The sequence below is a fragment of the Trichomonas vaginalis genome, chromosome V (assembly GCF_026262505.1).
Source record: "Trichomonas vaginalis G3 chromosome V, whole genome shotgun sequence".
Taxonomy (NCBI): Eukaryota; Parabasalia; order Trichomonadida; family Trichomonadidae; genus Trichomonas; species Trichomonas vaginalis.
Window position 1 is genome coordinate 25,500,894 of NC_067207.1, and position 27,127 is coordinate 25,528,020.

Sequence of the window (27,127 nt, forward strand, 5' to 3'; positions counted from 1 at the left end):
TCACCCTTAAATAATGTATTCTAATTTTGACTGGAGAGACTCCGCTTCATTTTGCCATTTGTAAAAATATAATTCAAGAATTGAAAAAGCTTTCCATAATGCAAAATCTATAGAGATTATTGACTAATGTCATGCAAATGCTATAATACATAGTTTTATTTTTATTTTTAATTTGTAATAAAGATTTATTTAAAAGATAAAAGCATGAGTTTTTTATTTAAACAAGATTTTCTGTGGCAGCATGGTTATATTCAATTGGAACTTCTTCGTTCGTTTCAATGGCTGTGATATCTGTGTAATTCCTCCTTGACTTCTTGCAACGGATGACAACAGCAGCAATAACGCCTGCAATGATGCAGACAGCCAAAACCGGGACACCGATGAACATTCCAAGTCTAAATGCTTTGTTATTCATGATTCCATTAGTCTTACCCGACTTTGAATTGGCTGTAGATCCCTTTTCTTCACTACCTGTATTTGATGAATCAGATGGTTTTGTTTCTGTTTTCTTTTCATCTCTGTGTTGTTTCTTGTCTTTATTTCCTTTGCGATCTTTACGATCACCTTGAGGTTTTTCATCTTTCTTCTTGTCATCTCTGTCCTTGTGGTCATCATCTTTCTTCTCATCATCTCTTTCCTTGTGGTCATTATCTCTCTTCTTGTCATCTCTTTCCTTGCGATCATTATCTCTCTTCTTGTCATCTCTGTCCTTGCGATCATTATCTCTTTCCTTGTGGTCATTATCTCTTTTCTTGCGATCATTATCTCTCTTCTTATCATCTCTGTCCTTGCGGTCATCATCTTTCTTCTCATTATCTCTTTCCTTGTGGTCATTATCTCTTTCCTTGCGATCATTATCTCTCTTCTTATCATCTCTGTCCTTGCGGTCATCATCTTTCTTCTCATTATCTCTTTCCTTGTGGTCATTATCTCTCTTCTTATCATCTCTGTCCTTGCGATCATTATCTCTTTCCTTGCGATCTTCATCTCTATTCTTGTTGTCTCTGTCATGATGATCTTTTCTGTCATGGTTTTCATCATGGTGATGATCTGGGATTTCCTTTTCAGCAGCAACTTGGCTGAACTTGACTGAACTGTTATCATCAGCAACATGGAAACGGAGATTCATGTGTCCTGGGTGTGGATGTGGACGATCTTTGCGTTCCTTCTTGCCATCAAACTTTCCGATTAAAGCTGGTTTATCTGTTTCATTTCTTGGGAAGTTTGGCTTCTCTGTTTCATTATGTGGTGGATGTGGGAAGTTTGGTCTCTGAGAAACAATGAATAAACCAGAGGCAACATCTGCTGTTGTAAGGCGAGCAACAATTGTTGTGGCATTAAGTGATGTTGTGTCTAAAACTGTCTGGCCATTTTCAAAGTTGTAATCATAAACTTCAATTGAGGCACTGGCAGAAGCATTGATTGCTTTAACTGTGTAATTTGTTTCGAATGGAGATACAAAAGCAACGCAAGCCTTTGTATTATTCTTTAATTCAACATCGTCGAACTTCTTGTTGCCAAATGTGAAATTCTTGTGACCACCAAAAACAAAATCAACAGTATCGCATTGGTTAGCTTCAATACCAAGAACTGTGTACTCAAGAATTGGTCTCTTATGATGGCGGAATGTAAGATTAATTTCTTCAACATTCTTATAAACTGGAGCTGGGATCTTCTTTCCATCTGTTTCAAATGCGAATGGATTATGGATTACGAAATATACATCTTTTTCATCTGTCTTCTTAGGAAGAACAATTGTTGTTGTGTTGATTCCTGTGAAGTTGACTCTTCCTGGGCCAAATGTAACTTCAGTGGCTTCCACTGACTGAACACTTGCAAATAGTGTGAGAAACATTCTAAAATAATGATTGATTTGCCAAGTTATCAAAAAATTGCCCGATTTTTTCATAGCCTAAAAATTTTTCATTTGAATGATTTCAAATAAATTATCGGTATTCAAATTTTTATCATCGAGAAATAAATATATAGAAATACCATAATTAGACAGAATTATAAAAAATTATTTTTGAAAACTTGAGGTTAGACGATTGAAAATAATCTCATATAATTTGTAGATATTATTGAAAACTTACTAGTCTCAGTACGTATGTTCTTGATGCCGAAAAAACCAATTCATATTGAATTTTTTTTCTTTCAAAAAGACTGTTTTACAAGTTAGCCTGAAAACAATTATTGAATATAAATTTATCGAAGAATCACCGCAAGTATTATTACACTGATAATGCAGTACTAAATGAAACTATATTGGGTCACGCTTTAACTATAGCTGAAAAGAATTTTCAATTAAATTAAAATAATCATTCAAAGTCAAAATTATCAATGCACTCTCTTAAATTCACATCCACACTTTCTTTTGTTTAATAATTCAAAATGCTATGAAGGTTTTCAATAAAAAATTATATATCGAAGCTAAAATTTGAGATTTGAAATATATTGAAATGACAAAATCTATTTCATATAGAGATATCAATTTAGAGGTACAATTTAATGGCACCTTTCTCATCATCTGAAAATCTTTATCGAAAATTTCTTTGAACAATACATACTTAAATGGATTAATGTATACATCTAGTGTATTTATATTGAATGAAAGCAAACTAATGTTTGTACAAAAAGAAAATTCAGATTAGACATAATTTCGCTTTTGGGAAGCCATAATTTAGACTGTCAACAATTGAATCAGAAAATATTATCAATGGGTATGCATTGTATCTCCAAACTCTATTCTTAATTGGAATTTTGGTGTATTAATTTTAAAATCACAAATATTTTGGTTATCTTAATGCATAATATATGTGTAACAAAACATACTTTAACTAAATATAGATTGGGCAAATGGTAGGACATTTGATTAGAGAGTATTGACTTGAAACAAAAATAATCCTGATATAAGATCAAAATGGATCAATGATGCATCACAAATAGACTATAAGATCGAATGGATCTAATTTGTTCTATCAATATCCCTTATAAACTCCTTCTTTTTGATGAATCGACAACACATATTTCAAAAAATTTACGATTAATTTCAATTCAAATAATGGAGAGCACAAAATTGAGACCTTAGAAAATTTTAAGTCCAATGACTGAAGAACACTCTGTTTTCTTTATTGCTGATGCAAACTTCTTCATTCAGGGCGGCGCTCAGGTTGACTGCCCCAATGTAATTTATATGACTGAAGAAGCAATGCAAGAAGTCCGCGATGCACGTGCCAAACAAATTTTGCAAAATTTCCAGCTTTCTCACGAAATCATTGTTAGACAACCAACATCCGAATCAGTTACAGCTGTTACACAAGCAGCTACAGACAGTGGAAACGCCGTACTCCTTTCAAAAACAGATATTGGTCTACTTGCTCTTGCTTTCGACTTCATGCCAGAAGAGCAAGAAGAAAAGCCAAAGAAAGAAACACAAGAACCACAGTTTGATGAATGGATTACAGCTGAATCATACGGTAAAATCCAAGATGATGACGATGTCATTCTTTGCACATCTGATGCAACAATGCAATGCGTTGCTCAGATTCTTGGCATTACAGTTGTCTCATCAACTGGTGCTCGTGTCGCTGAAGTTAAGAGATGGTTATTAAGATGTTCCGCTTGCAATACAGAAACATTAGATGCTACAAAAGAATTCTGCCCAGAATGTGGCCAACATACCCTTATCCGTTACGCTCTTGTCATGAGAGATGGCGTTGAGAAAGAATTACCGCTTCCAAGAAGATTTGAGCCAACAGCACGTGGCAAACGCTTCTCAATTCCAAAGCACGTTGGTGGCAGACATGGCAAGAAGGATATTATTCTATCAGAAGACGTTCTTAACGAGGAAAGAAGAAAATTCAGATGGTCGGGTGGAGCTAGAAAGACACCACAGGCTGAAGGAACATTCTTCGAGCCAAGAGCTATGCCACGCCAAGAACCACAGTATGGCTACGGAAATGTGAATCCAAACCAGCCTCGCCACCTTCTTGGAAAGAAGAAGAAGAGCAACAGGAAGTAATTGTAGTTTCTCAATGGTTATTTTTGATATATTATACTATGGAATTTTATTGTCTCGATTTATTTATCAAATAAAGTTATAGAATTTGCTTTAGAATTAATTCCAAACACATTTTTAAAATTAACATATGTTAATCCATAACTCTTTATCTGTGAAAAACCACCATTTGAAAATTTGAAGCTTATTTCATCTGATATGGCATAATTTGGCTATAAATTTCAAATCACTATAGCATATTTCTGCATCAATTTTCTGTAGTATTAGATTAAATAAAGATTTCAAATTACTATCATTTTAAAAATGAACGATTTTGAGAATGATTTAGTATGTTTCAGTTTTATTGTCTAATTACATATTTGTTGCTTTATTCTCAAGACCAGAATCTTCAAAAATCAAATTTCAAAATGGCACCAAAGTCTAAAGTTAACCCAATTGGCCAAATTCTAGAGTTCTTATTGGAAAGAAATAGACCATATAGTGCAACGAACCTGGTTGATGAGATGCATGGCGAATTTACTAAAACTGTAATTCAAAAAGCATTAGATCAACTTGTAGATGAAAACAAAATTACTTGCAAACTCGCTGGAAAGTCATCAAAACTCTATTTTGCTAAGCAGGAAGGCAAACAAGTCGCTTCGAAAGAAGAATTAGTTGTGATGGATCAACATAATGATGAATTATCACATAAACTTCAAGATTTACAAAAGCTAAGAGATGAACTTAGAGCTCGCCGCGATGTTTTATCTTCAACAAGGAAACTTGATGAACTTCGTCAATATCGAGTTGAAATTGAACAACAATGTGGCAAAAAAGCTCAATACCGTGATAAACTTATAGAATCTGCTCAAGGAATTAACCCAGAAGATATCGCAAAAATTACCAAAGATTATAACACAAGGTGCGAACAATGGAAGAAGCGCCGTGCTATGTGTATGGATATTCTTAATACTATATGCGGTCAGGAAGGAATGGATAAAAAACCTGCTGATATTATCGAAGAACAAGGCCTTGAGACTGATGAGCAGTATCATGTTAAGTTAGAGTTTAAGGATAGGAAATATACTATTGTTGATGTATAAATTATTGTTTGTTTCAAAAAATTTTTAAATATTGATTGAAAAATATGGAAAATGAGATCCTCCGTCAATTAAACATCTATTTGGCAACTATAGTTAGAATTGTTTCATTGATTGAACTGCAATATTGAAAAATAAATTTCAAAATAAGCTCTTATCAGCTTATATCGGCGCGCGGCATCGCCGCGCGCCGATAGATGCGCTATATAAAGTACTCACAAAATCTAGATTGAGAGGCGGTCAATGACTTTTGAGGGGAAATTAACGCATGGAATTTAATATTATTTAGGTTGATATTCTTGCTTATTATTTCAGAAAAAAATCTTAAAAATTTCAATATGAAAATTGAAAGCAATTCAAAAAAATTGCTAACATGTAAATTTTAATATCCTATGCATAACTTCATATTTTGAACATTTTTTATTTTTGTTTAAAACTTAAAATTTTGCGAATTTAATATAATTTATAAAATATAATACGTATATATATTTAAAATACACTAAATTTAATTGTTAATTGACGTTTTTGGGAATGAATTTTATCAAAACATGCCTGAATCCGAAAATTTGAAAGAACGAATTACACAATCATATATGTAGAATTCAAAATACAAACTTAAAGATTGTATACGTTTAAAATTATTCAGATTGTGTTTGATTTCCACTCATTCTGTTTCTTTTGAACTCTAACACTAACATTTCATGATGATTACATGATCCATTTATACATGGTTGAATTGTTCCAGATTCTACCAGAAAATCAATCCAAATTTCTCAATGCATTCATGTTGATTGGACACAATTTAAAATTTATCAGCCTGTTTCCAGAGAAACTCATATATTCCCTAATGAAATGTAATTTTTGCTACATTTATTTCAATCAAATTTCAAAAAATTGACTGCAGAGCTTGAAAAGGTGATGAATCATGTTGTTATTAGATGTACATATTAGATTTACTATTTCCAAAAAAATGCTCAAATTTGAATAGTTTTTAGAAAATTTGGAATTACACTCCTTACATTATATATAATTAAATGTTTAAATTTTATTGATTTTTCCCTTTTAATTTTATAACGTGCTCTATCAAAACTAACCTCTCAATTGAAGGCCACAAAATCTAAGTAGTGAGGGTACACAAATTTTGTATGGAGTACGGTTCAATTTTTGAGAGCCTCACTACTTAGATTTTGTGACTACCTTATATATAAGACTAAAAATATTTTTTTCGTCGTCTTTAATTAAATCAAATTAGCTATCTAAATTTCATATTTTCAGTTGCAATTTTTAATCGTTTTTAAACTAATAGCATTTATCAATTTGGGTTATATTATATTGTGGATTGATCCATTTAAATCGACAAAAATTCAATGATCAAATAATTTCGGGCTAGTGAAAAATTGGCGTCACAATGGCGTGGCATGTAAACTATTCAATTTTGAGTGTAAACTACTCAATTTTGAGTACCCCTGGCGTCATAATGGCAAAAATTGAGAAGGGCCGCGTCACATGTAAAGTGTCAAAAAATTTTTTTTTCTTGTACATCTGAGAAATACTGGCTAGTGCCCCTTCTGGTCTTTCATGTGCCGGAAGGAGTGGCTTTTGCCAGTATTGCCGCTCCTTCCGGCATAATCTTTGAATTTAGAAAATATGGTGGCAAGTGCATTCTGGTACCACAGGTGCACTTGCCGCGACCTACAATTGCGAGTGTCTGCTGCTCCGCTCCAGATTTGCAGCAGACACTCGCAATGCGAAACAAAGTTCGCCAGAAAGACTAGAAGGGGGTCCTTTCTCAAGGTCAGGGCCCCTTCGAGTCTTTCATGAGAAGCATTGTCTCTTGTCCAGCGCATCTCAGGCTCCGATTCTCTCTCATAAAAAATATGACAAGTAAATTACTTTGTAAATTATGACGCGGCGGTATTGAATTTTATGGCATGTGACGCCATAAAGTATTCAATATTGAGTACTTTACGTCATCACGCCAATAACACGCGAACCCTTTATAAACCTAAAGTACTCACAAAATCTAGATTGAGAGGCATTCAAACACTTTTGAGTGTATCTTAACGCATAAATATTAAAGATCATTTAATTGATATTACAAATCTATATTTCTCAAAAAAATACGAAAATTTTTACTTTATTAATTCAATGCATTCAATTTTTTTCATAAACCAAAATTTTTCATGTCTTATTAACAAAATAATGAATAGAACATTTTTACAATTTTTTAAAAAATTGATTTTTTCATTTCAAAATGATATTGCTGCAACACACATTGCATGTTAAATCTTAATTCGTTAAAAAATCACAAAATTATGATATTTTTTAAGATTTTTTTTTCATAAAATCATGATTAATTATTTGAATTTAGTATGATCTACTATCTAATAAAAATCAAATGTTAAATATAGATGCAATTTGATACTTTCTATTAAAAAGTGAAAAAGAATTGTAAAAAAGACTGATTTTGATGCTTATTAGCATAATAATAACTATTGCTTAAATTATATGTATTCAACTTTCAGTAAAAACATTGGATTTCTAAAAAAAACTCATGGGCTATAGCCCAGTAAAAAATTCTAAAATCCTTTAAATTTTCACTTACCTAGAGAATTGCTTCAATTCAATCTGCTCATGCTTTAGAAATTCCACTGCCTAAAATGCCATTTAATACAAGATAATGGCTCTGAGAATTAATTGGTATTCATTTTATGAGTTGGAAAAAGTACAAACGCAAACAATTGTGGAGATAGGACTAAAAAAAACACATTTTATTGTATTGCTGAAACAATATTTAATGCTGATTTGATGGATTTGAAGCTAATCGAAGTGTTTAAGCTACATCACAATACTATTTCTAAAATAGAAAAAACATTATTATGTTTAGAAAAATATAAAAAATAAAACAAAAGAAAAAAAAATAGAAAATAAAAACAAAGTTGTTTGATAGCCGGGCTTGCTATTACAAAATAGTATGCGCTTCACTCTTCAAAAGATTGAGGATTTGACAACACAAAATGTTTTTATAACGATATCATAGCACTCATTTCGTGTTTATCTTTCCAGAAACAGTAAATTCAAAACTATTTTGTAATCTTTCTTTCTAGCATTTCTTTGATATGATTTCATCTCATCTGATTTTGTTCTGATCAAAAAAAAAGGGAGAATATATTCAAAAGAAACTATTATGTGTTGACACAGGTAGAACTGAATCAAGAAACGACTGTTGTGAGATAAGAAATAATATGAATTTGAATAAAGATTCATTTGCTTTCAATATTTTGTCTTCGAAATTGCAATTTGACAGGTAAATACTTCATTTTGAGTTTTCATATTACCAGAAATAATTCTGTACGCTTTACACCCCATATCCGCTGCAATCTTTAAGGAATTTCTTGATCCACTGGAACATCTTTCATGAGATTACTTTGAATTATGCTCTTGCGTTCTTCACTAATCGACTCAAAGCAAACCCTTATTCTTCTATAAACAAGATATGCAAGTGTTGATGTATATATCGAAGAATGGAAATGTGGTTTATATGTTGTGACGAACTTTTTCATTTCGGTATATTTCATCAATGTTTGCTTCTGATCGTTGAGATATAACCAATCAGCATATTCTTCGCATGGATTTAATGAAATAAGTGTTATGAAATGATATCCCGTATGAATGATAATGCCGTTTAGATAATATTCGTGTGGAAATCCTTCGAGATATTTTATCTTTTCTATATCTAATGATTGATGCTCTGCATTTACAAATAGAAGCTTTGGCATTCTATCAATCGAATGCAAACCCCTAAAAAACTGAATTGAATAACTCTCTAATTTAGCAGCAAGAAATGGTTCAAACAATTTCCGATGGATTGTAGCGTCTAACATCTCATCAATTTTCATGAACAAGTTGAGTGGATCATTATATTCAGAATTGTCATTAATTAATATAAGAAACTCATCTACAAGATAGGGAGCCTTCATGTCTCGATACATAATATTTTTGAGTTCTTTTAGGATTGTAAAGGCAGCTGTTTTCTTCTCTTTATCAGATAAATTATCAATAAATTTATTAAGTCGTTTAATGAAGCAATGTGAGAATGTCAATATCTGTAAGGCCACATTAATGTGACAGTTGGAATGGTTATTTGATAATCCAAAAAAGATCTTTCTTTCATTTGCAATAATAACATCACTAGAAGATGCATATTGATCTCCTATGTTTGTATTAACTGATGTTGATGATTCAATTTCCATGTTTATTGTGCATATATTTGCACCAGAATTTGAAGGAAATTCGTCTCTTTCTCTTTGTGAAGTTGATCTATATTTTGAGCGCTTTACAAATGAAAGAGCAAGAGTGATTTCTGAAAGTGCAAACTCTACAATAATTCTTCTGCTTTTATTTAATTTATTAAATAAATTGTATTTAAATTTGTAATTTATAGGGTCATATGGAATTTTAGATGCTAATCTTGAACTATTTTTAATTGTAGCAACAACAGACTTTTGCTCATGATCAGAATTTCCACTAAATGTATCTTGACTATCAACATAAATAATATCATAAATACCAGCTTCACACTTAGCTGGAGTTTCGATATCTGAATCAAATGCATTGAAATAGTCATTTTCATTAAGAGATAGAATTTCCTGCGGTCTTTGTGTCTGCTGCATTGCTGCAACTTGCTGCGGTCTTTGTGTCTGCTGCATTGCTATAGCTTGTTGCGGTCTTTGTGTCTGCTGCATTGCTGCAACTTGCTGCGGTCTTTGTGTCTGCTGCATTGCTATAGCTTGCTGCGATATCTGCACCTGCCGCATTGCTTGTGCTTGTTGGTCGAATTCTCTCATCTGCTGCAACAGCATTTCATGGCGTTGCGCCGTTTCAGCTCCTCTTTCCATAAAAGCTTGCAGATGACTGCTACTTATTGGCATTCCATTGATGAATTCCTCGCTGAGGTGTCCATGCTGAATGCAGTGTTCTTTGTGGGGAAATGGTCACGCCAACTTGAGAATTACTTTCCATATTATTGTAAGAATTCCTGACTTCCATGTCGAAATATTGAATAATAGCTAAAATTCCGGTCGAAAAAGTTTTAAAAAATTCTAATTGATAATAAACAGCATTTGTGATTTCTTCCAATTTCAATGCCTGTCTTTGTATTTCTGGTATTACAACACCGAAGTTTTGATTAGTAATCATCATATTATTTATGCCGTAAACCAATCTCGATAACTTTTGATATTTCCAATCAATTGAACCCAACATATCTTGTAAAGTATTTATTAATTTTGCGGAAAAATTATTTATTACCAAACTATATGCGGTATTATAATAGCTATTTGCAGATGCCTGAATCTTATAAAGAATTGGTCTTAAAAAGTGAATATAATTTGAATAATAAATAAGGAACTGACATGTTGATTCAGCAAGGAATTTAAAAGCTTTTGGTACCGTGAAAATCAAAGAATTTTCTAAAGAAGCTCTGAAAAATTGAAGATTTGGCAATAATTGTGATACCAAATTATTATAGTGAGAAATTAGTGATTCTGTGTAGTTTGGAATCTGCTGCTGACATTCCCGCAAATGCAATAATTCAGCAAAGCATTTTTGAAAATAAAAATTAGCAAATTGTGGATCAAATCTTTGATAAGGAAACCGTCCGATTTGGCTTTGAACTACGCCACTGTGTTCACTCTGTTCAATTTCCTGATTCTGATTTTGATCAATTTCCTGATTCTGATTTTGATCAATTTCCTGGTTCTGATTTTGATCAATTTCCTGGTTCTGATTTTGATCAATTTCCTGATTCTGATTTTGATCAATTTCCTGATTCTGATTCTCGTTATTATTTTGGTTTTGATTGGCTTGCTGTTCTCTAATTTGTCGAGCAAGTTCCTCAAGGCCTGGAATTGAGAGTACGTTGTTCTCTATTTCATCAGTAATTGCTGGAAGTCTGTCTCTCCTAAATTTTGATCCTTTAAAAGGATATTCAGAATACATTCTCTTTATTTTAATCTTGCTATTTTCTTTACCTTTTGCAAACAAAATCAGATCTTGTAATTGATCCCAATTTTCGGTGCCAATATCTTTTGCTAATTCTTTTAATGAACTAAAATTGTTTATTTTGAAATTCTTTGCAACATCATTAATTTTCAATTCAGCATCTGGAATACGGGTAATATCCCCTTTAAGTTTTTTACGTTTTGCATTGTATTCATTTAGTTTTTCAGGTGTCAATTTTTCTGCAATCACTTCATTCATTTGGTAAGGTTCATCATCCATTACCGAATTAATAACATCTTGAATTTGATCAGGTGTCATCTTCCTTTTTTTTTTTCTGAGTTTATTAATTGCCTCGCCATTATTATCGTAAACAATTGCGCATCGCATCAAAAATGAATTGATAAGATTGTTAATGAATTGCTGCGAAATACATTCATTCCAAATTTTTGTCAATCTTTGCTGAAGATCTTCGACACTTTTAATTTTATCAATAAAATTCCAAGCATATAAAATTTTTTTACCCTTGCCCAGACCATTTCAATTACATTAAGATCTGGGCTATCAGATGGCCATTTAATTATTACACGCATTTTTGCTCTGATATGTTCAATGTTTGATGAAGTTCTATGTATGGTAGCTCCATCTTGCTGAAATATCGCATCAGAATCAACTCTAGCAATTTCATCAAGCACATCAAGTAAAATCTCTTGATATTCGTAACTATCCTCATGATTTGAGACAAAATAAATGTCACTTTTATAATCAAGACCGATTACACAAAAAAACATCTGACTCTTTGCATATTTTTCAGCTTCCAAAAAATTTTCAAGATCGATTTTAATCCATGTTACAAATCTGTCATTTTGGGAACTTTTCCGGCTTTCATCAGAATATTTGATATGAGGAATTAATTCAGGATGTGTTAACCAAAAGGCAGCAAATTTGACTCTTGCAGCCTTTTGTTCTTTTGATAATTTAGGTATTTTTTGTAATGGAGCAAATTTATAACGATTTTCTTTCAAAATCACACCAATTAAGGTATTGGACATTGTAATATTAAACTGATGTGACAGTATAATCTTTATTTGCTGAGTTGTAAAGAAATCTAAAGAATCTGCTATACTTAATACAATTGCAACATTTTGTTCATTGTTTTTGGGTTTTGGGCCACATTTTTTTGGTGTCCAGAAAGTTTGACTATCTTTGTATTGTTCTAGAACTTTTGTAATGGTGGAATAAGAACAATGACAATGAATTGTTATCTCTCTTTGAGAAAATCCAAGTTTTTCTAAGTAAATAATCTGTTGTGACTTTGTTTTTAATTCATCGATTGCTCGAAACTGAAGTCTGGCAAGGTCTTTAAGTGTTATCAATATCCGCGGTTCATTCATTTTTTTTTGAAAAGAGTATATCTGCGATATACTAATAAAATGGTGATTTTTTGTATAATGGCATAAAAAAATTGTGTAAAAAACGATTATTAAAAATTTATTGAGACAAGCACTGAAAGTTTATCTTTATGCGAGTAATTACGAGTTGAATTCTTAAAACTTAAATATTGCGTACGTTTAAAAATTTCACAAATACTATTGGCTCAATTAACACTAATCTGATGTTCCCTTATAAGACCAAGTAAACTTTGGAATACAACATCCGAAGGGGAATAGCTAAAACACAAAAAAAAAAACAATTAAATCATTAAATATTTGATCAAATTGTTTCATTTTTTGCATTACTTATGATGAAAGTTTTGCAAATCCCTCCAAATTGCGTAAAAACACATGATCACAATAATTGCTTTTATCAATTCCTACAACGAATTCAATCTGATTTACAAAATCTTGGTTGCGGAACTTAAAAAGTTAAATACTTACACTCTTTAGTGATGATGATAATGAATACACTATTTCCAAAAAATCCTCGATTTTTGAATGGATTTGTTAAATTTTAATATTGTGCTCCATGCACTGTTTTTATTATATTGTTAATAAACTATCTAAATTTTATATTCAAAATCCAGACAAACTATTTCAAAAATAACCTCTCAATTAAGGGCCACAAAATCTAAGTAGTGGGCACATTCAAATTTTGTAAGGAGTACGTTTCAATTTTTGAGAGCCTCACTACTTAGATTTTAATCATGCTCAAAATTCGATTTTAAGCAGTTAAATTTATTCCTTATTAGCAATATATATAATAGGGATGCGTTAAACACGCCATTTGACCGGGCGTACATTTTTTTTGTTCGCCCAAAAATTTCGCCATTTGAGAAATTCAAAAATTAAAAATAAAATTTTAATCTTGATTTTTTTATTTTCGTGATTTTTTTGAAACTTACATAAGTGATGAAATACTTTTTTTTAAGTAATCGTTTATTATATATAAATATATCTTAATAAATTTAATTCCTTAAGGTAGAGCGTGTTCAAATTTAAAATCTCATACAATATTTTCTTAATGGCGTATTTTTCTGAGGTCGCCCAAATAAAGGCGAATTCAAAATTGAGAACTCCAAGGCGTATGGCGAGTATTCAAAAAGTACGCCACTTACAAAATATTGAATGTGGATTATCAATTTTTTGGCGTGTTCAATTTCAAATTTTGATATTTATGTTTATTTTATTCAGTATAATGCTAAGAATTAAAATATAAAATTCATAGAATTTTTTCTTTGAAAATATTTTACATTTTTATTAGACCACTCCTAGACTAGTCATCAGGTTATCCTCAGATCATCCTCAGATTACTCCTTATCAGATTACTCATCATCCTCAGACTACTCCTTAGACCCCTCCTCATCAGACTACTCCTCAGATCTTCCTCATAAGACTCCTCCTCAGATCTTCCTCCTGAGACTACTCTTCAGACTACTCCTTAGAGTCCTCCTCATCAGACTAGTCCTGAGACTAGTCCTCAGACTACTCCTGAAACTACTCCTCAGATTATCCTCAAACTACTCTTCAGTCTAATCCTCAGACTCCTCCTCAGATTATCCTCAAACTACTCCTCAGTCTAATCCTCAGACTCCTCCTCAGATTATGCTCAGATTATCCTCAGACTCCTCAGATTATCCTCAGACTACTCCTGAAACTACTCCTCAGATTATCCTCAGACTCCTCCTCAGATTATCCTCAAACTACTCCTCAGTCTAATCCTCAGACTCCTCCTCAGATTATCCTCAAACTACTCCTCAGTCTAATCCTCAGACTCCTCCTCAGATTATGCTCAGATTATCCTCAAACTCCTCAGATTATCCTCAGACTACTCCTCAAACTCCTCAGTCTAATCCTCAGACTCCTCCTCAGATTATCCTCAGACTCCTCCTCAGATTATCCTCAAACTACTCCTCAGTCTAATCCTCAGACTCCTCCTCAGATTATGCTCAGATTATCCTCAAACTCCTCAGATTATCCTCAGACTACTCCTCAAACTCCTCAGTCTAATCCTCAGACTCCTCCTCAGATTATCCTCAAACTACTCCTCGGTCTAATCCTCAGACTCCTCCTCAGATTATGCTCAGATTATCCTCAAACTCCTCAGATTATCCTCAAACTCCTCAGACTACTCCTCAAACTCCTCAGACTACTCCTCAAACTCCTCAGACTACTCCTCAAACTCCTCAGATTATCCTCAAACTCCCCAGACTACTCCTCAAACTCCTCAGATTATCCTCAAACTCCTCAGACTACTCCTCAAACTCCTCAGATTATCCTCAGACAACTCCTGAAACTACTCCTCAGACAACTCCTCAGATTATCCTCAAACTCCTCAGATTATCCTCAAACTCCTCAGATTATCCTCAAACTCCTCAGATTATCCTCAAACTCCTCAGATTATCATCAAACTCCTCAAACTACTCCTCGGTCTAATCCTCAGACTCCTCCTCAGATTATCCTCAAACTACTCCTCGGTCTAATCCTCAGACTCCTCCTCAGATTATGCTCAGATTATCCTCAAACTCCTCAGATTATCCTCAAACTCCTCAGACTACTCCTCAAACTCCTCAGACTACTCCTCAAACTCCTCAGACTACTCCTCAAACTCCTCAGATTATCCTCAAACTCCCCAGACTACTCCTCAAACTCCTCAGATTATCCTCAAACTCCTCAGACTACTCCTCAAACTCCTCAGATTATCCTCAGACAACTCCTGAAACTACTCCTCAGACAACTCCTCAGATTATCCTCAAACTCCTCAGATTATCCTCAAACTCCTCAGATTATCCTCAAACTCCTCAGATTATCCTCAAACTCCTCAGATTATCATCAAACTCCTCAAACTACTCCTCGGTCTAATCCTCAGACTCCTCCTCAGATTATCCTCAGATTATCACTTTACATATATATATCGATAACTAAATAATTACTTATTATACTTTCTTTATTTTTTTTTAATTTTAAAATAATATTAATATATCTTTCTACGTTTAATGATGAAAAGAGAAAGAGGAGTAAAAAGAGAAAAGAGAAAAGAAAGAGAGAGAGAGAAAAAAAAAGAGAAAGAAAGAAAAAAAGGACGGCGATAATTTTGTATTGTTTTGTTATTCGGCCGAATGGCGGGTACTTCGTACCCGCCATTCGGCCCCAAAAATGGCGTATTATTCTATTTTTAAACGGTCATGGCGTAAAACCGTCGCATCCCTAATATATAATAATCTCATAAATCACATCGGAATGCTGGACTGCTTGTCGAAATAACGAACTTATTAAATTATTTTGCGCATGAGGTATGAATGTATGTTCTAGTTACCAGAAGCAAATAAAAATGAATTCCTTGAGAAAATTTCAGATAAAAAATTTATGCTGTTTGTTTTTCTTTCATTAATAAGGGCCGATCCTTTTGGCATCGATCCAAAGTTATCAGAAGACTACCGTCTTGCTGTAAATCAAGCAAATAATAGCTTTACTTGTTTAGATCAATCACTTACAATTCCTCTTTCTGCTTTAAACGACGGCAAGTGCGATTGCCCTGATAATTCTGATGAACCAGGCACATCAGCATGCTTAAATGGTCACTTTTTCTGCCATAATGAAGGAGGAAAAGCAAAATCAATTCCATCCCACAAAGTTGGCGATGGAATTTGTGACTGCTGTGACGGATCCGACGAGTTTGACAACCCACAAGCTCAGTGTCCAAATGTTTGCTCAGCAATGGTAAAGAAAGCAGGAGAATCTCGTGAATCTATTTACACAAAGATTCGGGCAGGCCTTAGACGCAAGAAAGAAAGCTTAAAAGAGACAGAAATTACATATCCACAAGCACAACGTGAATTACTAGAACTTCGTGATGAAATGAAGAAATTCCAACACGAATTAGACGTTCTCGATCGCAAGCGCCGCGAGAAAAAGCAAATCTGGAAATGGGAGAAGCGTGCTGCCCAAGGAATTACACCTGAAATGTATGCAGAAAAAGAAAGAAGAAAACACGATTACATTTACAAACCATCAAAGAAAGTTGAAGTCGAAGAAGAAGTACCAGATCCAGATGGACTCCGAAATCCATTCAATGAAGCCATGGACAACATTGATTGGGAAGTTGACGAAGGAATTGAAGAATTAATTTTCCACGCCACTCCAAGACCAAAACCAATCAAAAGAAACGATGTCAATCGCGATACGGGACATCATGGTTTCGATCGCGAGGACCACAGAATCAGACATCGCACAGAAAAGTGGAAAAAGATGAGAAAAGCCGAAAAAGAAAGACTCCAAAAGACAACAAAAGAACAGATCTCATTTTTGGACAAAGCCAAAGAAAGAGTTAAAGAAATTGGCTCTAAAGTATTTGGCGGAGACCAACCTAAATCATACCAAGAGTACATGGCAGTTGAACACGAGATAGAAGCACTTAGAAACCATGAAAGTGATACTCGCATTCAGATCATGCACTTAGAAGACAAATTCAAGCATTCAATGGGCAAAGACAATGTTTGGTGGCCACTTTCACAGGCAACATTTGAACTCTCTAAAGATGGAAATGACTACAAGATACAAATGTTCGGTGCAATGATGCACAGAAACACAGGAGCTGCTTGGTACGGAACAGCAATTGGTGAGTTCAAGAGATTCAATGCAACAGAGAGAACAATGTTGTATGAAGGAGGAAACATGTGCTGGGAAGGAAATCCAAGAAGAGCTGAAGTGTATTTGTACTGCGGACCAACAAACAAGTTCTTGGACATGGAAGAAATTGATAGATGCGTGTACAGAGGACACTTTGAAACTCCTCTTTGCTGCACAGAGGATTATATTGATTATATAAAGAATATGTCGGATTTGGACCTTGCAGATTTCGTCTCGCAGTGGGGCAACGCTGACTAACCAAAATAAAGGAAAATGTATTATAACAATAAATAATATTTTTGGTGTTTTAAATGGGGTGCAAAAAACTATTATTTACAATTTGAATCTGCATATTTTTTGCGTATTTTTTGTGCTTCAATAGAGATTACACTGACTATGCGATAGAGAGCAAAGTTTTATATTAAATTCTATTTTTCAAGATACACCCCACTAAACTTCCACTGATAGTTTTTGTTTGAATATTATCTCAATCAGATTCCAAAATTCTGTATTTATCTTCAACTTCTTTCACTTTATCTGACGAAGCTTTTGATCTAATAAGTGAAGCAGAAGCTTGTATTCCAAGTTTCATGAAAATTTCTTATGCATTTCCAGTGCATTCTCTCTAACGAGTAAAAGCCTGTAATCACTTCAATTTTTTTTGGAGGAGTGGTCAAAAGTTCATTAAATGACAAGATTGATTAAATGAACAATTGGCTTTGCAAAGTGAATGAGAATTACGATGCTTTGAGTAAAACATTTGAATTATTCATTCAGAAGTCATTAACTTCAAAGGGTAAATGATATTTCATTTATTAATTAGAGACAGTTGTGTTAAAAAAACAATAAAATAAACATGATTTAATGATAATATTTAAACAAAAAAACAATAATATAAATAAAAGTATTTCTATTTGATCGGGTATTTCTTCTTCAGTTGCACAATGAAATTCAACAACTGATTACTCATCCATCCGAATCTTTTTGAGAAATCAGGGTTCATCACGAGCGAAAAATCGAATCCGTGCTTTGCAAACAGCTCCATTGCGACGTAGTTGCAGTTCTCCATGCAGTAGTATACATCTTCTATGTCGTAAAACCCGTTTTTGATCAACATTTCGACACTTTTTGAACTAAAGTTCTGGTAGACGTATTGGAAGACATCCCAGTCTGTGTCTCCATTCTGCATGTCACCTTTTTCGTAATATTTGAGGACTTCGATGAAAATTGTTTCAGAATAAGTTTCAAAGGCCTCATTTACGTCCGGATATATCTTATTCTTGAAATTGAACTTCTTTGAGAAGTCCATAAGCATATTCAAGATGTTTGGATACCTTTCTTCGATGGCAAGATTGACAACTTTCGTATATCTGTGGTAAAGGTTGTCGAAACAGTCCTGAATGGCTAGTAACTGATCTAAGAAGTACTGTATGATAATAACAAAGCCAGATTGTATTGCACACTTTAAATATTTGATGATAATTTTTCCTTTTTCTATTGGTGTCTGCTCAAACTGCTCGATAAACAGCTTAAGGTCTCTGTATCTTAGTGCATAGTATGGCTTGTAGTTGAAATCATATTTATCGTGCAAATAATCGATAAAAATTCTGTCATGGAAAAAGTAGACGCTTTGCATATCTATTTCAGTGACGTAAACGTATTTCTCGAACTCATGGATGATCTCGCTGTTCTTTCCTCTGATTGCATCCGATAAAAACAATTTTGTTTTATCAACTTTTTTCATGATATCATTAACAATAAGGTATTTGAAGATGTTGATGGCTCCTGATCTGGCACATGATATCAGCAATTCAGTTGCATTTACTTTTTTGAAGAATTCATTCGTATCATTGATATAATTAATGAAATTACCAATATCATCATACATGATCATCTTCTTTAGGCACATTTCTTCTGTATCTGGTGGCTGTTGGTAGTTCTTGAGATGTTTGATTAATTCTGAATTTAAATTTTCTTGATCTACTTGAATTACTTTAGTAAACACTTGAAGAATCTGACAATAAAACTTACTGTGTTGTGGGCCGTTGACCAAAGCACTGTTTTCTATCAGATCGAAAAAATTCCTGACATTTATTTTAGATTTCTTGATTCCATCAAGAGCAGCATTAACTATTTCACTTGGGCTTTTGCTTTCTATGTTGAAGAAGGAATCAGTGAGTTCAGCCAGCTCTTTTATATTATTAGGAAGTTCATACATAAATGTCACATTTCTTTTATTTTTTGAGAGAATTTAGGAATACTTTAAATAACTCCTTATGGCGAATTAAAAACATCAAGTTGATGGCGAAAATTTTAAGTGGGTCATTGAAAATTGAGAAAATTTGTCATATAGAACTGGCTTGTTTTGAATCGAACCCGTAACCTTTAGTATATTTTGATAACTAATTGTCAGTAAAGACATCGTATCTGTTTATATCATTTAGATCAAACCCGTAATCAATTATATCTGTTTTTCTATCATAATTAAAGTTTATTTCCAAGATCAATGATTTCTGATTTATTATCTGCAGAAAGTCATGCTATGTGCTCACCAATAATGCAAGCTATCATTGAATTACCGTTGGATTCAATCATTAATACGCTCCAAAACTCAAAATCAATATCAACAAGAGATGCCATTCAACTTGCAGAACATGCTTCTGAAATGTTTGGACCTGAATCAATACGTATATTACCTTACATGCAAGTAAATCCTGAAATTTCTACTTCAGACATAATTGACATTTTGAGCAAGTTTAAAGATGTACCAATTCTTCAAAAACTCTCGAGGAACTTCATAATTGACCTACTTGATCAGGAAAATGCCGTGGAAGATGATGAACCCGAAGAAAATTTCAACATTTTCATGGAAATTGAAACGAACAATTTGAAAAACATACAAAAAATCATTGAAAGTGGAATAGATGTCAATACACGTACAGATGGCGATATTACTCCTTTGATGTATTCTTCTTTGAAAGGACATTTAAATCAAGTCGAATATTTACTTTCGAAGCATGCAGACATTACTCTTAAAGACGATGATGGATATACAGCATTGCACTGGGCTGCAAAAGGCCGCCATTCTGAAATTGTCAGAAAATTATTAGAATCAGGCGCAGATGTCAATTCAACAAATGAGAATGGTTCTACACCACTTCTTGTATCGTGTGGAGAAGGAGATCTTGAATCTGTGAAAGTATTTGTTAATTATCATGCTGATTTAACGAAATCTGACAAGTCAGGCATGTTTCCATTGATTCAATCAATATTAAACAAGCATGATGACATTGCGTTATATCTTATTGATAATGGATCAGATATTAACCAAGTTGGACCAGATAATAACACTCCTCTTCATTATGCTGCTTTAAATGGACTTTCTGATGTTGTACAGAAGTTGATTTCGAGAAATGCAAGCGTAAATGCTTTGAATTCTTTTAATGAAAATCCTTTGATAGCATCTTTGACTTCTCAGAACTTAGATATAGCGAATTTACTTCTTGATGTAGATGCTGATGTAAATATTCAGAGCACAAATGGTTTTACACCTTTGATTCTAGCAACACAGAATAATAATCTTGAAATCGCAGAAAATATCATTAAGAAGGGATTAAAAGATATAGATAGCAAGAATAGCTACGGAGAAACTGCTTTATTTATTGCTGCAAAGAATAATTTTAACAAAATTTTAGATTTATTAATTAAATCCGGTGCAGATATTGATACAACCTCAAAAGATGGAACATCTACCCTTGAAATAGCAATAGATAATAACAATGAAGCTTCAACATTCCTTCTTATTAATGCAGGTGCGAAACAAACATTTTCTGAGGAATAAGTATCATCTAATTCCAAATATACTTGATTTGTATTATAAAAACATATATTTATTCTTAAAAATTCAAAATTTTTGCATCTCGAAAATGCAACGACAGAATTCCTCGTAATTTTGTGTTTTTACGTACCTAATGATACATATTCAAATGACTTGAATATAAAAAAATTACTAAAATTTGAGGAAATTATTGCAAAAGTAAAAGAAAGTTGGCTTTTATATATAAGTTACTTATGAATTACAATAACATCTATAATTAATTCACAGTACCGCATATAATCGTTTAATTTTTCTGATTTCAATTTAAAACGTTTTGATTGGAATGTTCATAACTCATATCTAGACGATAGTTACTACATTTATGCTAATACAGTACGTTCCCATTCATCTGTTTATTTGTTATTGTTGAAATAATAACATTATAATTTTACTATATTAAAAAAGAATTTTGTTGTGGTAATAATATTTTTAACAACAATAATAGCATTATATTAACTCTGAAATGGGGTTTTTAACTTAGGTGTTTTTTTGTGAGTAAAAACGAGATCATTTGATGATTTGACTAATTATACAGTACTTTTATTTTCCAAATTTTTTCAAAATTGATTTTTTCAAAAGAAAAAAAAATTTTTGAATTTTATTTTTGATTTTTTGAATTTTTGTGGGAATTCGGAGTTGAACAATTAAGCAGAATGAGTAATAGGATTGCTTTATATATCTCAAAAAGTGATGAATAAAAGGTGAATCTTAAAAAATTATTTTAAATCACAAATATCATCCTCATTACCATTTATTCTAAAAAGAATAGTACTTAGAATTGATAAAGCATGATCTATATTAGTAAAATACATGAATGAAAAGAGTAAAAGCAAAGTTTTATATATTTTTATTTTAGATATAGACAAAAAAACTGCTTCATATTAATAATCCAGTTTTTTAAGCATTCAATAGACATTCTAATCTTGAATTTTATACAAATGTGATGTTTTTTCGATTTATGTTTAATTTTATTAAAATATCTCAAGATTTATTAAATTATAATTAAAGTTTTATATTTCTTAATTGATTAACAAATACATATTAAGCTTGCTTCACATCTTCTTGCTTGCTTGAATCTTCACTTTTTACCTCTGTCTTTGGAACTTCTTTCTTTTCTTCTTCTTCACTCTTTCCTTTCTTTTCATTCTTTGGATCTTTATCTTTCTTGTCGTCTTTCTTCTTTTCTTCCTTCTTTGGTTCTGGTTTGGGCTTTGGCTTGCAAAGAAGCTTTTGAACTTTCTCTTCTAAGTTTGCAATACGAGATTCAGCAGCATTTGATGTAAGGGGTGGATCAAGATGCTTTGGAGCTGTCTCACAATCAGCCTGTCTCTGTTTGAGCCAATCACCATAAGCATTGAGTTCATCACGTATTGGTTTTCTTTCTTTTTCTGTTATGTGACTGAACTTTTCATCCTTTTGGTCCAATCTTCTGATTGCAGCTTCTTTTCTGTCTTGATATGTAGAGACAATTCTATGAACTCCTGCAAAGAGATCCTTACGTCTAAGAGCAGGCTCACCAAAAGCATGAAGAATTCCAATTTGTTTTTCATATTCAACAAGTGGTAATCTATCGAATTCATTATCAGAAAACCATGCTTGAACTTCATCAACTTTAGCACGATCAGCATCTTTTGTCTTAGGATCGAAATACTCTGGGAAATCACGATCCATTCCATTCATCATTCTGAATATATATGATTCAAGATCATTCTTTGCGAAATCAATCTTTTCTTCAAGAATATCTTTCTTCTCCATATCAATTTCAATCTTCTTTAATTCTTCAATTACTTTATCAGACAATCCAAACGCTGGTGTATACTTTAAAGAAACAGGAACATTCTTCTTAACAGTCTTGAATTTTGGCTCTTCAACTTTCTTAGCATCTTCAGACTTCTTTTCTTCTTCTTTCTTTGAATTGTCTTTCTTTGAATTGTCTTTCTTTGTTTCTGGTTTCTTTTCTTCTTTGATTGGAATCTGTTCAGTAACAACAATGTTTGCATCTTTGACATCAATGACTGAATCAGGAGTCATACGGATTTGTACATTAACTGTATCTGGTTCATCTTTTCCTGTATCAATTTCGATGTTTCCAAGATCACATTCATCAGTGTAAATACGAACTGATGTCTTGCGAGCAACTTTGATTGAAACTTCCTTTGTTGATGGAACTTTATTGAATTGTTTGAAGAGAACAGGATTCTTCTTGTTTCCATCTGCATCTGTGTATTCAATCATTACTGTATGTGGAGCAACATCATTAACATTCAAGTTAACTTTGTATTTTGGTGAAAGAATTGCTGCTTGGAATCCAGCACCCATTGCGAAACATTCATCAGGATTGAGAGATTGTGTTGGATCTCTGCCAAAGATTTCTTTGATGTGTGCTTTGACAGCAGCAACTCTTGATGCTCCACCGTGAACTTCAATTGCAAACAAGTCTTCTTTCTTGACACCAGCGAGTTCAAGAGCTTTGTTGATTGGCTCATCAAGGCGTTTGACGAGATCAACAATTTTGGCTTCGAAATCTTCGCGTTTGAAATCAAATCTTACATCAATATCGTTCATGAGACATTGAACTTCGAATCTGACAACTGGGTTAATGGAAAGAACCTTCTTTGCACGTTCAACAGCGGTGTTGAAACGAAGCATAGCACGAGCATTTGTACGTGGATCGATCTTGTACTTCTTCATGGTCATTTCGAGTAATAATTCTTGTAATGCAGCAGTGAAGTGGGCTCCACCGAAATGTTGATCACAAGCAAATGATTTGATGTCAACTGCACCTTGGTATAACTGAGCAATTGAGACATTTAATGATGAATCACCGAAATCAATGAAAGCAACTGGAACTGCTTTATCCTTTGTAGCAGGAAGTTTTGATCTGTGATACATTGAGTAACAGATAGCTTGAGCTGTTGTTGAGTTGAGCAATTTCATAATCTTAACACAAGAAATCTTAGCAGCATCGAGAATAACACGACGTTGACGTTCACTCCACCATGGTGAGACAACAAGAACAACTTCGTTGCTTGTTGAGCCATTTAACTTAGCAATCTTAAGAACTTCCTTAAACATGAGTGCAAGGAGTTGCTCAATACGAAGAACAATTGGCTTATCACCATATGTGAGTTCAACACCGATATAGCCATCATCTAACTTAACAAGTTTGAGTGGTGTTAATTTTTCTACGATTTCGCGTTCTGGATCATCATATTTTACACCAATGAGACGTTTCAAGTTCGTGATTGTTCCATTTACGTTCTGCATTTGCTGAGTCTTTGCAAACTCTCCAGCGTATCTTCTGTCGTTATCAATTGCGACCATCGTTGGAGTAAGGCGCTGGGACGATTGATTGCAAACAATATCGACACCTCCGTTTTGGGGAAGCGCTATAACACAATTTTGATTTCCGAGATCTACGGCGATGACGGATGCCATAAGTTTAATTAAATTATAAATAGCCGACCAAAATCCGACAGAACACTTTCAATCTATAAATGGCCGGTTACTTGAAAAAAAATTGAACCCCTCAACATCAAGAAATATTGTAATCGTAGCATTTATTACAAATATACAAGAATTTGGAATAGAAATTTAACTTACGATGAGATTTTTTTTGATCGGAATAATTCTGAAGGTACTATCTTACTTAACCGACATAAGAATATCAATATAAATAATGAAAATAACAGTATTTTAAAGTGAAATCCATAAAACACATTTTTGGTAACTGATTTTCCAAGAATATGAAATCATCTACTTTGTTTTCATTAATGTTAGATCCATGAACATCTTTATATTCATGTATTAGAGCATTTTCTTTAAAATAAGATCCATGTTGGCATTAATATGAAATCGGAAATTTATAAAGAGGTAATGAAAGCAGTTTCAAGATAAACTTTATATTGACTCATGAAAAAATCGAACAAAAATTAATTTTCATAGTTAAACAACTGTCAATTATTTAAATAACAAACAAATTCAAGAAATTTGCAAATAAAATATAAATCAGAAGAATTCTTCTTCATCAAAGGGATCCTTAAATTCTTCTTCCTCTTCGTTTTTCTCAGTTTCTTCGGGTTTTTCTTCTATTTTTGGAATTTCTGGTTCTGGCTGTGGAATTTCTTTTGGTTCTTCAACTTTTTCTGGTTCCGGTGGAGGAACTTCTGGAGCTTTTTGAGGTTCCGGCACTGGAACATCAGTAGGCGGAGGAGGAGGCGATGCAGGAATAAAAGTTTGCATCTGATGCTGTCCAAAGCTTGATTCGGTCATAATTGGAGAGTTATTCATAGGAGAATAACCGTAGGCCATGGTAAACTGTTGATTTGCGAAAGAAGGAGAATTCATATTATTATAAAACTCAGGAGCATTGAATTGGAACATCGGAGATGCTGCAAACTGTGGAGAGACGGCCATTTGAGGCTGTGCTTGACCCATCATCGCTGCAAATTGAGGCATAAACATCATATTCTGATTTTGCATGAGACCAGGGTTCATAGCGTACATCTGTGCAGCCTGAAGGTTATTTTGCATCATCTTAGGTGATTGATTAGCTGCAGAATTCATTGTTAATCGATAATGAATGTTATTAACGATTGTAATCATATCTTGATAAGAAGCGCACTTGAGAAGAAGTTTTTCTCCATTGTTGTATTCAATTTCGAGCTTAAATCCGTATGTTTCGTCATAAATTATTGGTTTACAATTTTGTATGTTTTCAAAGCTTATTTGAACGACATTATTTGTAGATCTTTGGATATTAAGACATTTGGAATCAATCGAAATAGATAATTCTTCTCCAATTACTGTTGTAGAATTATCTATGCAATCAAATGAAATTTGTTCATCAACTTGTCGATATTGCATATAGTCTTTCCAAGCTTCTAATGCTCCTATGTAGCCTTTGCAAAATGCAAGAAGATCAAATCTATTTTTCGAAGTTAAACAAATAGAAGAGCCTTTTTGGAAATCTGTAGTTTCAACGATGATGCTATTTGATGATACATTCGCTTCGCCTAAGTTTTCTAATTTTATAGTTGAAAGACCTAGATTTAAAGATATGAAAGGAGAATCATCATGCCTTTTAGATATCATTAACCAATGATCTTTGATCTCTACCCACATGAAAGCTTTATGAGGAGAATTCGGTTCAACAGGAAGATACAAAAACCACCCAGTTCGAATCTTTTGATTATATGACATTAATAAAAATGATATTTCATTAGTACCATTTGATTTTACTCCAATATTACAATCATGTTGTTGGTTAAGATTTCATTTTTCCATTAAGTTTTTATATGAATCTTCAAGATATTTTCTCAAAGATGAAGCAGAAAGCATTAGAAAAGCAAATAAAAGAATCAACAGAACTCCCAAACGAGGAAGAACTTAAAAAGGTAAGGAAAAATCTCAAAAATTATTCACGAAAAATTGCAAAAGAAGAAATAGTCGATGAAACTGCAGGCCAGTTAGTTCCATTTGAGGAACCAGAAGCTCCTGATACAAATGATTTTGAATCTAATCAAGATGAAGAATACGCTTTATGGGTAGACAGAGAAGTGGAGAGGATTCGCAAAGAGAAAAACAATGATGCATGGACTCAATACGAAATTGCCAAAACTAATCAACGAAAACACATGTCAAGCGAACAATTAATTGAAATTCATCAACAAAATCCAAAAGAGAAAGGACATATGAAATTTTATCAGAAATATTATCACAAAGGTGCATTCTCAATTGATGAAAGTGAAAAAGCAGAAGAATTACTCAATCGTGATTATCTAACACCAACAGGTGACGATTTACTTGATAAAACTGCTTTGCCAAAGGAGATGATGGTTCGAGGTGATGATTATAATAAACGAGGCAAAAGTAAGTGGACTCATTTGTCAAACGAAGATACAACAACAGTTGATTATCGAAGAATGCAGGCATTGCTATCCGGTGAACGCCCAAGAAAGAAGGATAAAGAACAACATGATCAACAAAATTAATCTTTTAATTTTATTCAAATTTTTAGCCAACTAGCTTTGAAACATTACACGTTCTTTCAAACGCCAAATATATCATACAATAGTCCGAAAAAAAT

At 33.1% G+C, this 27,127-nt stretch overlaps 14 protein-coding genes across 14 annotated transcripts, besides 1 other annotated feature; 7 read left to right on the forward strand and 7 right to left on the reverse strand.

The window, feature by feature from the left end:
- Positions 1-9: part of a mobile genetic element that runs on past the window's edge.
- A 208-nt stretch (positions 10-217) lies between these two features.
- On the reverse strand, positions 218-1,855 carry TVAGG3_0401060 (uncharacterized protein; the record flags this gene model as incomplete). The annotated part of the gene is made up of 1 exon (XM_001318553.1): positions 218-1,855. One exon carries the CDS (start codon positions 1,853-1,855, stop codon positions 218-220), a length of 1,638 nt encoding a protein of 545 aa, XP_001318588.1.
- A 1,215-nt stretch (positions 1,856-3,070) lies between these two features.
- TVAGG3_0401070 (cleavage involved in rRNA processing) lies at positions 3,071-4,076 on the forward strand (the record flags this gene model as incomplete). Its single annotated transcript, XM_001318552.1, has 1 exon — positions 3,104-4,021. The coding sequence occupies one exon, from the start codon at positions 3,104-3,106 to the stop codon at positions 4,019-4,021; it is 918 nt and encodes a 305-aa protein (XP_001318587.1).
- Positions 4,077-4,347: 271 nt separating this feature from the next.
- Positions 4,348-5,100, forward strand: TVAGG3_0401080 (Hop2B-like protein; the record flags this gene model as incomplete). The annotated part of the gene is made up of 1 exon (XM_001318551.2): positions 4,348-5,100. The coding sequence occupies one exon, from the start codon at positions 4,348-4,350 to the stop codon at positions 5,098-5,100; it is 753 nt and encodes a 250-aa protein (XP_001318586.2).
- A 3,380-nt stretch (positions 5,101-8,480) lies between these two features.
- Positions 8,481-9,995, reverse strand: TVAGG3_0401090 (nucleobindin family; the record flags this gene model as incomplete). Its single annotated transcript, XM_001318550.1, has 1 exon — positions 8,481-9,995. One exon carries the CDS (start codon positions 9,993-9,995, stop codon positions 8,481-8,483), a length of 1,515 nt encoding a protein of 504 aa, XP_001318585.1.
- Positions 9,996-10,014: 19 nt separating this feature from the next.
- On the reverse strand, positions 10,015-11,379 carry TVAGG3_0401100 (uncharacterized protein; the record flags this gene model as incomplete). Its single annotated transcript, XM_051232745.1, has 1 exon — positions 10,015-11,379. One exon carries the CDS (start codon positions 11,377-11,379, stop codon positions 10,015-10,017), a length of 1,365 nt encoding a protein of 454 aa, XP_051102475.1.
- Positions 11,380-11,549: 170 nt separating this feature from the next.
- Positions 11,550-12,491, reverse strand: TVAGG3_0401110 (transposable element TC1 transposase family; the record flags this gene model as incomplete). The annotated part of the gene is made up of 1 exon (XM_001318549.1): positions 11,550-12,491. The coding sequence occupies one exon, from the start codon at positions 12,489-12,491 to the stop codon at positions 11,550-11,552; it is 942 nt and encodes a 313-aa protein (XP_001318584.1).
- A 1,830-nt stretch (positions 12,492-14,321) lies between these two features.
- On the forward strand, positions 14,322-14,456 carry TVAGG3_0401120 (uncharacterized protein; the record flags this gene model as incomplete). Its single annotated transcript, XM_001318548.1, has 1 exon — positions 14,322-14,456. One exon carries the CDS (start codon positions 14,322-14,324, stop codon positions 14,454-14,456), a length of 135 nt encoding a protein of 44 aa, XP_001318583.1.
- Positions 14,457-14,478: 22 nt separating this feature from the next.
- Positions 14,479-15,462, forward strand: TVAGG3_0401130 (uncharacterized protein; the record flags this gene model as incomplete). Its single annotated transcript, XM_001318547.1, has 1 exon — positions 14,479-15,462. The coding sequence occupies one exon, from the start codon at positions 14,479-14,481 to the stop codon at positions 15,460-15,462; it is 984 nt and encodes a 327-aa protein (XP_001318582.1).
- A 437-nt stretch (positions 15,463-15,899) lies between these two features.
- On the forward strand, positions 15,900-17,420 carry TVAGG3_0401140 (N-glycan processing; the record flags this gene model as incomplete). Its single annotated transcript, XM_001318546.1, has 1 exon — positions 15,900-17,420. The coding sequence occupies one exon, from the start codon at positions 15,900-15,902 to the stop codon at positions 17,418-17,420; it is 1,521 nt and encodes a 506-aa protein (XP_001318581.1).
- A 652-nt stretch (positions 17,421-18,072) lies between these two features.
- Positions 18,073-19,380, reverse strand: TVAGG3_0401150 (protein of unknown function (DUF3447); the record flags this gene model as incomplete). Its single annotated transcript, XM_001318545.1, has 1 exon — positions 18,073-19,380. One exon carries the CDS (start codon positions 19,378-19,380, stop codon positions 18,073-18,075), a length of 1,308 nt encoding a protein of 435 aa, XP_001318580.1.
- Positions 19,381-19,587: 207 nt separating this feature from the next.
- TVAGG3_0401160 (ankyrin repeat and protein kinase domain-containing protein family) lies at positions 19,588-21,143 on the forward strand (the record flags this gene model as incomplete). The annotated part of the gene is made up of 1 exon (XM_001318544.1): positions 19,669-21,003. The coding sequence occupies one exon, from the start codon at positions 19,669-19,671 to the stop codon at positions 21,001-21,003; it is 1,335 nt and encodes a 444-aa protein (XP_001318579.1).
- Positions 21,144-21,984: 841 nt separating this feature from the next.
- Positions 21,985-24,477, reverse strand: TVAGG3_0401170 (the record flags this gene model as incomplete). The annotated part of the gene is made up of 1 exon (XM_001318543.1): positions 22,081-24,477. One exon carries the CDS (start codon positions 24,475-24,477, stop codon positions 22,081-22,083), a length of 2,397 nt encoding a protein of 798 aa, XP_001318578.1.
- A 530-nt stretch (positions 24,478-25,007) lies between these two features.
- TVAGG3_0401180 (uncharacterized protein) lies at positions 25,008-26,304 on the reverse strand (the record flags this gene model as incomplete). Its single annotated transcript, XM_001318542.1, has 1 exon — positions 25,048-26,241. One exon carries the CDS (start codon positions 26,239-26,241, stop codon positions 25,048-25,050), a length of 1,194 nt encoding a protein of 397 aa, XP_001318577.1.
- Positions 26,305-26,336: 32 nt separating this feature from the next.
- Positions 26,337-27,032, forward strand: TVAGG3_0401190 (RNA splicing; the record flags this gene model as incomplete). Its single annotated transcript, XM_001318541.1, has 1 exon — positions 26,337-27,032. The coding sequence occupies one exon, from the start codon at positions 26,337-26,339 to the stop codon at positions 27,030-27,032; it is 696 nt and encodes a 231-aa protein (XP_001318576.1).
- Between the last annotated feature and the right edge of the window lie 95 nt (positions 27,033-27,127).